Below are 13,533 nucleotides of genomic sequence, written 5' to 3'. Positions count from 1 at the left end.
GAATGTGAGAAAATATTTGCATACTATCCATATGACAAGAGATTGATAGCCAGAATATATAAGGAGCTCAAACAAATTTGTAGGAAAAATCTTATAATCCAATTAAAACACAGGCAAAAGATCTGAATAGACATTTCTCAAAAGAAGACGTGCAAATGGCAAATAAGTATATGAAAAGGTGCTCAATATCACGATCATCACAGAAATGCAAATCAAAACTATAATAAGATATCATCTCACCCCAGTTAAAATGGCTTTTACTCAAAATAAAGGGAATAATAAATGCTGACAAGGATGTAGAGAAAGGTGAACTCTCTCCACTGTTGATGGGAATGTAAATCAGCCACTATGAAGAACAGTATGGTGGTTCCTTAAAAAACTAAAAATAGAACTAAAACTAGCAATCTCATTGCTAGGTGTATATCCAAATGAAAGGAAATCAATATATTGAAGAGATATCTGCACTCTCATGTTTATTCCAGCACTATTAGCAATAGCCAAGATTTAGAAGTGTCTATCCAGCAACAGTTGAATGGATAAAGAATATGTGGTACATACATACAATGGAGTACTCTTCAGCCACAAAAAAAGAATGAGTTCTTGTCATCTGCAACAACATGGATGGAACTGGAGAATATTATGTTAAGTGAAATAAACCAGGCACAGAAAGACAAACATCTCATATTCCTACATATTTGTGGGAACTAAATATTAAAACAATTGAACTCATGGAAATAGAGAGTAGAATGATGGCTACTAGAGCATGGGAAGGGTAGGGAGATGAGGAGGGGAAAGTGTGGGTGGTTAATGGGTACAAAAATATAGTTAGATAGAATCAATAGGATCTATTATTTGATAGCACAACAGGGTGACTACAGTCAACAATAATGTTGTACATTTTAAAATAACTAAAAGAGTATTACTAGACTGTTTGTAACACAAAGAAATGATGAATGCTTGATGTGATGGATACCCCAGTTATCTTCCTATGATTATTATGCATTGTATGCCTGTATCAAAATATCACATGTACTCCATGAACATAAACACCTACTATGTACCCACAAAAATTTTCTTTTAAAAAGTGGAACTTATTTCCCATTCCCTTGAGGGCTGGACTTGGTGGCTTGCTTGTAGCAGGTAGAATAGCTGGAGGTGACAATGCATGATTTCCAAGACCAGGTCATAAAAGGTACTGCGGCTTCCTTCTTGCCCCCTTTGGGTCACCCTCTCTGGGGCAAGCCAACTGTCCCTCTATGAGGACAATTCAGCCATTCCACGAAGAGGTCCATGTTGTGGGGGCACTGAGTCCTCCTGCTAACAACCAGCACTAACTTTCCAAGTGCGTGAGAGAGCCACCTTGGAGCAGATCCTCCAGCTCCAGCCAAGCCTTCAGATGAATTCAGCCCTGGGTGACATCTTGACTGTGACCTTATGAAAGACACTGAGCTAGAACCACCCGGCTAAGCTGCTCACAGACCCCTTGAGCCACAGAAATTGTGTGAGATGATAAATGTTTATTTTAAGCCACTGTTTCAGTCAGAGTTCTCCAGAGAGACAGAAATGATAGGATATATACATTTCTTTTCATCTCTCTCTGTATGTGTGTGTGTATATATACATCTATACATATACATAGAGGTGACTACAGTCAACAATAATTCATTGTACATTTTAAAATAACCAAAACATATATATATATATTATATATATAATATATATAATATATATATATATATGCACAGAGAGAGAGGAAAATAAATTAAGAAATTTATTAGAAGATTGGTTTACTAGATTATGGAGGCTGAGAAGTCACGATAGGCCATCTGTGAGCCAAAGAACCAGGAAAGCTGGTAGTGCGGCTTAGTCCCAGTCTGAAGGCCTCAGAGCCAGGGAAGCTGATGTTGTAATTATCTGTCCAAAGCCAAAGGCTGGAGAGCCCAGGGGTCCACTGGTATAAGTCCTGGAGTCCAACAGCTGGAGAACATGCAGTTCAAATGTTCAAGGGCAGGAGAAGAGAGGGCAGCTCTAAGGGCAGCTCTAGAAGCAAGTGAATTAGCCCTTCCTATACCTTTTTGTTCTATCCAGACACCCCACTGATTGATTGGTGCCCACCCACAGATCTTTCCCACTCAGTCCACAGGCTCACATGCCAATCCCTTCTGGAAACACCCTCACAGACACACCTGGGGCAACCCAATCATTCGAATCAAATCCCAAACCACCTGGGTTTCCGTTTCAGCAGATGATGGACAGGCTCAGTGTCTACTGAAGGCCTGATAATAAATAATGTTTTAGCAGCCATCTGTGCATCTCTTACTCCAGTCAAGTTGACATCACAAATGAACTACCACAGCCACTAAGTTTGGGGATAATTTGTTGGATAGATAGATAACTTGTCCTCAAAAAGACCTGGTGAGGGATATTGTCCATTTTATAGACAAGAAAACCAAGGCCAGAGATGTTAATCCTTTTGCTTTAGTTCACCCAGCTGGTTTGTGAAGATACAGATTTTAAACTCTGATCTATGTTTCCAGGGTCCAGGGTATTTCTACTCTATCACTGTGTGGTATCAATTAACATATCCAGCACATGTAAGGCAGCATCCATAGGAAACCACAGCTTCGGGGAGGCTTTTTGTATGTTTGTTATTGTTTTTCATTTTATTTTATTTATTTATATATTTATTATTTTTTTTGAGACAGCTGGAGGGGAGTGGTGTGATCTCGGCTCACTGCAACCTCCGCCTCCTGGTTCAAGCAATTCCCCTGCCTCAGCCTCCCAAGCAGCTGGGACTACAGGTTGGTGCCACCATGCCCGGCTAACTTTTGTATTTTAGTAGAGATGAGGTTTCACCATGTTGGTCAAGATGGTCTCTGTCTCCTGACCTTGTGATCCACCCACCTCGGCCTCCCAAAGTGCTGGGATTACAGGCGTGAGCCACCGTGCCCAGCCTATTGTTGTTGTTGTTTTTGAGACAAGCCCAGAGGAAGAGAATAAGGAACCTCTAAGCATCCATAGAAGGGTTCTCCAAGGAAGGCAGAGACGACCTTAACAAATGAACCACCACATCACCTAAGACACCTAACAGATACTACTCCATTAGCGTTGAAAACTGTGGGGCAAAAATTAGCCAATAATTTTCCCCAGCACCACAAGGTTCACATTTCCAGCTTTTAGGATCCCTGAATAAAACTAGACCTTGCAGAAATACCTTTCGATGCCACATTTTTCACTAAAAGTTATCATAGGCCAGAAAAGGCCAGTCAAAGGTGAAACCCAGGGCTGCACCATGCTGATGCTTGCCTTATCTCACAAGGCACATCTTGGGTGTGCTGCGTCCTTTCTCTCCCAGCTGCGATCTAAATTATCACCTAGGTCTCATTTTTCTTCTACTTCTTTGAGTTTTCAGACATTAGGATTGAGCCCTAGATCATGCCTTCAGGTTTATGAGGACAGTAATCTGTCATCAGAACCTGCAGAGCCTTTCGTCTTGCTCTGACTGCATGAATTCCCCAGACTCTTACTTTCTGACAACGGATGGACTTTTCTCATCTCTACCCACAAAAGCCCAACTCCATTCTTCCCTTGTGCAACACCACAACATGTGGGTTTTTTATTCTCCCACAGGAAGAACAAGAAAGCATATGGTCTCCTAAAAAGAAAAGGTTCTTTAAGTTTTTGGTCCAGCCTCTTTCCTTTATAAATTTCCCAGTCTCAGGTACGTCTTTATTAGCAGCATGAGAATGAACTAATACACCTTGACTTTTGGATTGGCCACATGACTTGATTCAATAAGTGATGTAAGAGCAGTGAAAGTGCTGCAGTTCTGAGGCAGGCCTTAAAAGCCTTGCACATTTCATTTTTCTCTCTTGCTCCTCTGCCATTAGCTGTTGTTGCCCCTTTAGCCTGGGGCAGAGCTCCCCAGTTTACTCAAAAACCTGTAGTGAGGAGCAGAGCTGCCCCAGCCTCCTTGACTGAAATTTCAGCCACCAAGCCAAACTAAGCCCAGAGCAACAGAAATCTCTCCCCACCACACCCTCCAAAAACAAAAACAAAAATCAAACCACCAACGAAGAACCTTAGCCTGAACCTGGATTCTAGACATTGTTCTGCTATGATGTGACTCTGGCAAACTTTTTTCGTTTTCTGCCTCAACTGTGAAATGATAGGACTTAGAGTAACTTGCCTCTAAGTCCTTTCTGAACAGATTCTAGATTAGAAAAAGAAGGCTACTTATAAGAGTATAAAACATTAACACAAACAAAACCAAAATATTAACTTACAGTTTAATCGGGAAAAATAAACACATTTATGATCAAGTAGTTTACTCATTTGCTCCTTCAGTCAGACAGTTCTTATAGACACAAAATACATGTATTAAGTTTGTGGGCCAGATACAGTGCTAGTGGTTGGAAGATCAAAGGGGAGCAAAATCAGAGTCCATTCTTAATCCCATGGAATCAATGGGGGTACTGACACTATTTAAATGAAAATAATAAATATATTCCCACAAACTGATATGAGTGTTGTGGAGAAAACTAACCCAGAAAGGGAGCCTAAGAAAAACTTTGCTATGGCTTGTAGACTTTAACCAGAGAGCAAAGGGATGCAATCAAATGACTTCAAATTGGAGCGAGATGATGAGATTTGGGTCATACCATTCTGTTTGCTCGTGGAGAAAAGCTGCACTGGGGAAGAATTGTGTGGCAGATAGACTAATTAGTAAACTGCTGAAACGGTCTTAGTGAGAGAAAACCGTAGCTTAGACTTAAAGAGTACTGAAGATGAATATCTTCCAGCTAAATTCTTCCATTAAGATCACTGTACTTTAAGCTCATTCAAGAAAAGTTTCACTGTTAGAGAGTTCTTTTGCACAATTAAGGTGGGATTTTGTTGAAATGCCTGGTATCAAATGAGATTCTTCATGTCAGAGTGCATTTCAATGTATTTTTGGAAGCCAATAGGGTAAGTTGCAATTTTACGCCTGATGAGAAAGTGCACTGAGATGGAATGAAAAAAGTACTGAATGCGGAAGTCTCAAGTGTTGAATTCAGGCTGTCTGGGTGTATAAATTTGGTCTCATCATCTATCCTTGCCCTGCCTCTGTTTCATGCCTATAAAATGAAGTAAATACTATCCACTCACAGCCATTGTAAAGATAAAATGCAATAATGTATGTGAAGGCTTATTGTACCCTATATCATGGTTAAAAATATAAAGTATATTAGATAATTATTAACAGAGGAACAGAAGGGAAGGGAAAGGACTGGTGAAATAACTACAGTAAGCGGTCAGCTTTAGCATCTCTGCCTAGTAAAGATTTCTGGTCATTTTGGAAGTAGTAGTACAAGGGAGCCCATCACACCTTAAGTTTTTAACCACCTGGCATAGAATAGTTCAGTTGTGAAAATAAGTTGCATCTCTTCTAGTGTTCTCTTGTGCTGATGTGTACTGATGACAAGTAATTCCGGATGACCATTCCTATGCTTTTACGCACAGTTTATAATTTCCCCTGGTTGGGGGAAGTAGGGACAACTCTGCTCAGAAGAGCTGCTGCAAATTTATTAGGTTGGTGCACAAGTAATTGCGGTTTTTATCATTTTTAAAAAAGGCAAAAACTGCGATTATTTTTGCACCAACCTAATACTTCAGGGTAGGAAATTCAGAACACAGAAAGATCGTATGCAGCTAGCCACTACAGCCCACAATAATCCCACACTCTTTTCTATCAACAAAACCTATTCAAAAAGGGACAAGGATCCAGGACACTGCTCTTCCATGGTACAGCCATGTTTTCCTGCCAGTCAGAGGAGGCTCTGCATTGATCAAGTTAAAGTTCATTCTGTGACTTAACTACAAGTCAAACTGGGCAGACTTACTCCACACCTGGCAAGTATCCTGAGGCCCTTGTTACTGCTTAACTGAATTATATCCATGTTCTTTGGGAATGGCCTCTCAGGCTTCCATGGATGATGAAAAGAACAAACACTTATTGGGTGTCCATTATATGCCAGGACAGCTCACAACACTGTATATACCCTCTCAGTCACTGCTGAGCACCAAACTGCGAGCTAGGTAACATATACATTACACAATTAAGAGTATTATGATATACGTGGGAAAACCAAGACACAGAAATGTCAAAGAACTTTGCTAATAACCAACATCGAGTAAATGAGAGTCAGGATTACAATCTAGCTCTGTATGTCTATGAAGCTTGAGTATGGAAGCCAAATATTCAGATAACCAGTTAATACAAAGGTAGATAGATTCTGCTCAAATTTTGGACACATAATTTAAGTCCGATTTTGAAAGTATAGTTTAGAAGAATGATGCTATAGAATATCACCAACTTATCAATATACAGATAACACACAATGTGATTTAATTGTACACAATGTGATTTAAGCAAAAACAACGAGGCTTTTGCTTAAATCATGTTCCCTGAAATATGCTTACTTCCTCCAATGGAAGCCTGATATAACTTGAATGGTTGGCACTTTTTTCATGACTCAAGGATTAGAGTTATTATTTTTTATCTTAATTACAAAAAATTTTTTTTTTCCTCTCAGTTCCTTCCTGTAAAAATCTTAGTCTTTAGGGTTTGAATCCTTTTGGTTAAGTTTAGAAGATCTCCCTGAACAGAATAGAAACATAATCTATTTACTTTTTGAGATTTATGAATGTTTTCTGTAAAGGCTTGTGAGTATAGCAACCTAGTTAGAACAACAAATATAGTAAAGTACTTATATGTACTACTTTAAATCTTAGAATCCAGTGAAATCTGTAGCCTCATCTCAATATTTCTTTTTTCATTTAATTCACTATAAGGTAATGGGCTTTTCCCTCCCTTTCTGTGCTCTCTGATATATTCAGAAATTTTTGAATCATTCTAAATATCACAATTTCTGATATTAAAATATTTTAAACCCTTCGTTTTATTAGTTAATGACAATTCCTATTTGGCCAAGTGCTTATGAATTCAGATTTGTGATCATGTAATCAGTATTGAAATCTGTATAGAGTAATATCACAAAGTTCTACACTTAGGTAGACGTCAATCCCCTTACTACAATTCATGTTTTGGGACATGGGGCAAATTACCTACACTCACTGAGCCTCAATTTCCTCATCTGGAAAATAGTGATAATAATCTGACAATATTGTAGTGATTAAAGGAGATGATGTATGTCAAGGTGCTTAGACAGAGCTTGGCACTTGCAATTTCCCAACAAACGCTACTTATAACAATGATTAAAAAAATAACAATAGTAATAATAAATGATTTATTGAATACTTACTATGTAACCACAATTGTGACCAAGAATCTGGAAGATATGAAGCATAAGACTCAGTTCCAGCACTCGAAGTGCTTATATACTATAAGGAACAAATAATAGTATCATAATGAACACAGAATTTGGCTTATGAGAGGTAGGGGATGAGGTCTGGACTTTGCCCCTTACTAAAATTGGGTGTAACTGTTAGGAACTGTACTTGGCTGTTGATTAAAAAAAAAAAAAAAAAAAAAAAAAAGACTAAAAATAAGTCATTTAAACACTACATGATTGCAGTCTGTGAAAGATACTAAAGCAAAAGCTAAGCTGTGCCCAAATTACTGACCCACAGAAACTGAAGTAATACATGGGTATTGTTATAAACCACTAAACATTGGGATAATCTGTTAACAACAATCGATTAATATATGTGGCTCATCATGTTGTTGTATACAATTGTAATTCCTTCATTCTCATTACTTTATAGGAGGGTTTGGAAAGCTTTTTTTTTTTTTTTCCCTGTAAAGGATCAGGTAGGAAATATTTGAGGCTTTGTAGGACAAGAGGCAAAATTGAGGATATTATGTAAGTATGTCTATATAATTTCCAGGTTTTGAAAATTATACCTTTTTGTATTTTCCCAACCATTTAAAAACATAAAAATCATACTTAGCTGGTGAGCCATAAAAAATAAATGTCTCATTGCTCTTAGTTTGTTGACCCCTGCTATATGGAATTATTTGTTTATACCAGAGTTCATCTCTCCAATCTGTTGTTGATAAATATTTGAGTTGTTTTCCATTTGGGAAACATTAAAATAATACAGCCACAAACATTCTTGCACATGTCTTTTGGAGAACATGTGTATGCATATTTGTTTGGTGTAAACCTAGGAGTAGAACTACTGGGTGACAGCATAAGCATATATTCAGCTCAATGTTTCAGATGGTTTTCCAAAGTGGTTTTGTGAATTTGCACACCACCAGCAATATATGAGTCTTTACTGCTTCACAATCTTGCCAAGAGTTGGTATTTTGTGTCTTTTTCTTTCAAACATTCTCGTGACAAATGTAATTTTTTTTTTAAGCACTTCCCAGGTGATTCTAATATTCAGCCAGAATTGAAAACCTCTGCACAACTATTGTTTATCCCTTATTAGGCAGAACCACATGAAACTGCTCTATTTGTAGGTTTTAAAAATGTTCAAACATTGGCTATTTCATATGGTTGAAACTAACATCTCCTTCACATTTTATTTATACTAAAAATAAAACTCGTCTAGAATGCACATCACTGGGAAAAATATTAAAGACTTGAGCTAAGATGAAGTTTTAAAATTAACAACAGATTTCAGTGACTTTTATATTTTAATATCACCCACATATTTAAAAGCTTGGAAACAGACCAATGGTTTTCATCCTCAATGAAGACTGGAATCACCTCTAGGTTTTTAAAACCTAAGTGCCTCTACCCAAACCCCCATAAGCCCTGATTCTGTGAGACTAAGATAAAGCTTAGGAATATTTATAAAAGGCTGATGCACAGCCGAGGTTGAGAACCATTGATACTACCTGTCCTATGGTTTTCGTTCATATTCATTCAATCTAAGAAAATACTTAATGCTTTGGTGATTTTATATACATAAAGTAGGTAAGCACCTGGATTTCAGTTCTTTCCAGGTTTTAGAATGCTTAGCTGTGTATAAGGTTGGAAAATTCTTTTTCTCATGGAAATTATGTCTCACTGAATGGGTCTCTCTCTACTGTACCTAAAAGGGAGGCTTAGCTTTGACTTCTACACAGCTCCATGGACTCAGAATTAAAGTATCAACAAGAGCATTTAATGGTTATACGCAGGTATTCTTTAACACGCCTATACACGTGTTATTATTATATATTACCCAATAGGAGGACTAGGCATGTAATTAGTGACCAGAACAACAGGTGTGCATGTATACACTCAGAAACAAAATTGTTTTGAGATTTTTTTTTTTTTTTTTTTTTTTTTTGCTAATGACCAAGACAGACAAAAATGTCTAAGTAGTCATCATGGGAAGAATCCGATTTTTGCACTTCCTTATTTTACAGAGATTAACATTATATATGGGTGACTGGGTGGATGTGGTACCAAATGCATTTCCAAACTGAAGGCCTTTAAAAGTCAATCCAGTCTTGAGCCAGATTTATTCCTGAGGCCATTCCCTTACCCTTTACAGCCACAACTGTATCCGTATTTTCATATGCAGGAAAAAATGTTTAGAAACTTAATTTTTACCAGCTGTCGAATTGTATTGCCATCCACGTGATTCCCCTTATCCTGTCTGCTTATATCATCCCCAGCACCTACAGCTAGGACGTAGTTTTCAGAAGTTAAAGGAAGGTGATTTCAGAAGTTGATTTCAGAAGTTGAAGGAAGGCACTGTTAATTATTAGGCCCTATCAAAGGCTGTCAGCAGGCTCCAAGGCTAGCCAAATTGAAAGCCTCCTATCCTGGAAGCCAGGCAGGCTTTCATCTGACCTCCTCTGGTACAATCCTGGTTCCGACTTTGTTCCTAACAACCCCTTGGCGATGTTGCCTATTGGGGTTTAAGCCACTCCTCCTCCCCTACACCCCCATGCCAAGTATTTAGCCACCTGAACCACCCTGTAGGATCAGAAGACGGCTGTATCAACCGGCGGAATTCCCCCACAAAACCCATACATCTCAGGGTGCGAAGGAACAAGTTTCAACCTCAGCCTGGGCAGCGCTCTCTGGCCCAGGTGGAGAACCACAGGCGGACAGTGGTTCTGCTCTCCCTACTAAATGGTGGTTCAGGAGGTCAGGGGGCGGTACCTGCGGCAGAGGCCCGCGGACGAGCTCGGGGGAGCTCATCACACTGCTGACCGGCACCTGCCCACCTCACCACACCTGCTACGTGCCAACCCCCTTGTAATGGACAGGGACGGGCTCAATCACGGGTCCCTACTCTTAGCACCGAAGCTATCTCAGCGCACGGCCTCCTGGGAGATGTAGTCCACACCGCTTCCCGGGACCCTCCCCCCCCCATCCCACACCCCAGGCGTCCTGGGTCCCCTCACAACTTCCCCAGGAGAGATTACTCGGTCTGGTCAGCTGAAGCTGGAGCTGCTGTCCGAGTGTGGGGGCAGGCGGCGCCTCCGCGTTGGAGTCGGGGTGCTCTCCCGAGTCCAAGTGAAGGGAGGGAACTACACTTCCCAGGACGCCCTGCGCGCGCCAAGCCCGGAGCCGGCTGCCTCGCTTTGCGTGACCGCGGCAGGTTGGTCCTGGAGCAGATAAGCTCAGAATATTTAGGCGAAAGCGAGAGGAGGGGGGGAGCGCGGGGCAGGAGGAGTACCTCGGCCAAGAAAATTATGCATGCGTTAGGGAAGCTCTGAGAGAATGGCTGTGGAAGGTAAGGGACGCTTGGGGCATTTTTAAGCTCCTTCTTAACCCGCGCACCCCAAGCCACACATCCCCGATGAAGCTTGGCGATCGCGGGTTGGCGAGGACAGGGGGTGGCGGAGAGCGGGCCCCTTCCTCCTTCACCTCTTGACACTCACCTGCGCCGCCAAGGCCAGTAGGCGCTTTAATTCAGTTGCTTTGGAGAGACGTGAAGGGTAGGTGCGCAAGACTTTGAGGTAGGAGGTGTGGAGACGAGTGTCCCTGATGCGAAACGATATCCTGGAAATGGGGGGAAAGCCGGAGGATCCGGCATGAGGTTTGGCCCCGAGATGCCCTTTTTCCCTGCCCCTTCCCTCCGGAGCGGGCTGGGTGGCCCCAGGGCTGGGGATGCTTGGTTGGCCCCCTCACGTGGGAGAGGTCGCCGGCCCAGGTGCGTCATCCGGAAGCTTGGACTGGGATTGGGTCGAGGGCCCTTCGTCCTGTGCACCCAGCAGCGGCGGCCGCAGATGTATCCAGAGGGTAGAGGTGTCCCTACACCTGTCTCTGCTTATACAGCCAGCGCCCCGGGCTTAGCAAAGTTTACAGACATGAAATGTAATCAGTCAGGGAAAAGAAGTGCAACAACCTCTTCGATTTGGGTGAATCCTTTTCTTTGAAGACCACTTTCTTCTTACAGTCTTGAGCTTCGACTTTGCAGTTTTGACCGTACAGTCCTGCCTCCCTTGAACTTCCTGGTTGAAAGCAGGGTCGGGCTGTTCGTGAGGGATCCTGAGTTTTTCATTTCCGATTCTCTTACCTTGGAACACAAACTTCCTTGTTTAGGGTAGTTTCTGAAGAAGAAAAAAAGATTGTGGACCAGAAGCGTTTGTGATGTCACATTAGAGGTCAAGCTGTACCTAAATGAGGAAATCATTGTGGGACAAAATGGGAGCCTGCATTCACCTACAGAATTTTGGTTTCTGAGTGCGGTCAGGTCAGAGGGGGTACTGAGGTAGGGAGAGGAGGCATGCTTGCCAGCTGCTTCAGGCGCCTTGCCAAGGGGAAATGAGCCTATTCCTTGTAGGCTAGAGACCAGAAGGAACCACAAGGGCTGGCTTGCTCCTCCCTCTGCTCCCTGCCCCAAGAGAAAGAAACTGAACTAATCTGACTCTTGCTCCCCTTATAACGACTGTCTTAAGAACCCGAAGTAGTAACAACCCAGCTCCTACACTCAGCGCCCATAAACTCGGGAAACTCTTGCCTTTGGGCTATCTCAGATTCAGAGATCCTCAGCCAGCCACTTCCAGCTTTCCTAACTTTATTAACAAAAATGAAGTCCTCTCTCTTACAACCAAGATTTTTCTAGGTTTTCTTGTCGGTGCAAATGTACCAGTAGGGTGAGAATCTCTCTCTCTCTTTTTTTTTTTTTGTATCGTTATGATTGATAGTGAGTCAAGACTTAAGATGCCAAAAAAACAAAACAAAAGCCGAGATAAAGTTCATCTTGAGCTTGAGACCAAGGATATGTTGACGTACTCCTTAAATATCCCTTCTACGTCACCCATCAGGTGGCACTGATTATGATCTCTCCTCTTCACCACTCCTGTGTCCCCAAGACAGGGACACTCCCCCTTGTTGCTAGTCCACACTGTTCTCGAAAACAATTTCTTGTCCACTGTAAGAAGTATAAATTCGTCTTATTTCTTGCCTGATGGGTGATTATACCAGTGAAGCCAGACTTTACAAAAACAAGAACTTAGGAAGGAAGTACATGTGGACTATGGAGAGTTTATTTTCTAGTGACTTATTTGGTTAAAGTACCTGTCTAGTAAACAGGAGATCCTGAGTTTGAATCACAGTGAGGTCTCAAAGAATGAAGGAAGTATTTTTAACTTTAACTGCAAATATGATTCTTATCTTTTGTCTTTGCAAAGAGGTCAGCCTGGACCAGTCTCTTCCTGGTTACTCCTACTTGGTCTTTCAAGCCTCAGGGGAAATGTCACTTGCTCTGGGAACCTGTCCCAGCCCTCCTTTCTCTTCTGCCTTCTCAGCACTCTTTCCAGTCTATGGGAGGTGCCTGCTGCTCACATTTATCTTAACACTTATCATACTTAATCTACCTCTTACTAAACTCTAACCCCCTTGCGGATTAGACTTGGACTTTATATTCCCAGCTTATAGCACAGTACTTGGCCCATAATAGGTACTCAATGCTCATTCACTGCATGGCAAATATATTCATGGAGGTTTTGTAACTGGTTCTATAAGGGTACATGGGGCTTTCTTGGAAGCCTAAATGCCATACAATCAGGAACTTCTGACAGATTTGAAGACGGGAGGTTTTTTTGTTTTTGTTTTGTTTTTTTTTTTGAGATGGTGTTTTGCTCATGTCACCCAGTGGCATGATCTCGGTTCACTGCAAGCTCCGCCTCCTGGGTTCACCCCAATCTCCTGCCTCAGCCTCCCGAGTAGCTGGGACTACAGGCGCCCGCCACCACGCCCGGCTAATTTTTTTGCATTTTTAGTAGAGACGGGGTTTCACCGTGTTAGCCAGGATGGTCTCGGTCTCTTGACCTCGTGATCCGCCCACCTTGAAGTGCCCTTCTCTTCAGTCTTTTGTCTTGATGCCCAAAAAATCTTTTAGAGCAGTAGTTTACATCTACTGCTGAGTGACATCGTCTCTGGGCACATTTGGGACATGTAGGAACTGCTGCTGGGGGCTGCTATTGGTATTTTGTGCCCATGGCCAGAGATAATCATGGCCTGCAGTGCATGGCCTTCCCATATCATGTTGCCAAGCCATGGTCAAGCAATGACCAGTTTACCCAACTCATTGAGAAATGCTGCTTCAGAGAATAAGGAGTTTTGCCAGAGG

At 41.6% G+C, this 13,533-nt stretch overlaps 1 protein-coding gene and 1 long non-coding RNA gene across 9 annotated transcripts in view; one reads left to right on the top strand and one right to left on the bottom strand.

Moving 5' to 3' along the window:
• Positions 1-11,748, bottom strand: part of LOC103887068 — a 142,983-nt gene extending 131,235 nt beyond the window's left edge. Inside the window, exons 1-2 of one of the 2 annotated variants that reach the window (XR_004185919.1) lie at positions 11,305-11,748; positions 10,838-10,958 (exon numbers count right to left, since the gene is read on the bottom strand). This is a non-coding gene — a long non-coding RNA (uncharacterized LOC103887068). Of the gene's footprint in view, positions 1-10,837 lie in introns of both variants that reach the window. The other variant, XR_002523962.2, reaches the window with a different exon arrangement.
• The window catches only part of SAMD12 (sterile alpha motif domain containing 12), a 469,495-nt gene continuing 466,491 nt past the window's right edge, over positions 10,530-13,533 (top strand). For all 7 annotated transcript variants that reach the window (XR_651001.4, XR_001905821.3, XR_651002.2 and 4 more), the window contains exon 1: positions 10,530-10,689. Coding sequence is in view for 4 of the 7 variants with exons in the window: in XM_009213516.4 (XP_009211780.1) it covers positions 10,677-10,689 (13 nt within the window). In the remaining 3 variants the exon portion in view is untranslated. The remainder of the gene's footprint in view (positions 10,690-13,533) is intronic.

Source organism: Papio anubis, chromosome 8 (assembly GCF_008728515.1).
Source record: "Papio anubis isolate 15944 chromosome 8, Panubis1.0, whole genome shotgun sequence".
In the NCBI taxonomy this organism is placed as follows: domain Eukaryota; kingdom Metazoa; phylum Chordata; class Mammalia; order Primates; family Cercopithecidae; genus Papio; species Papio anubis.
This window is presented reverse-complemented; position numbering and strand designations above follow the sequence as displayed.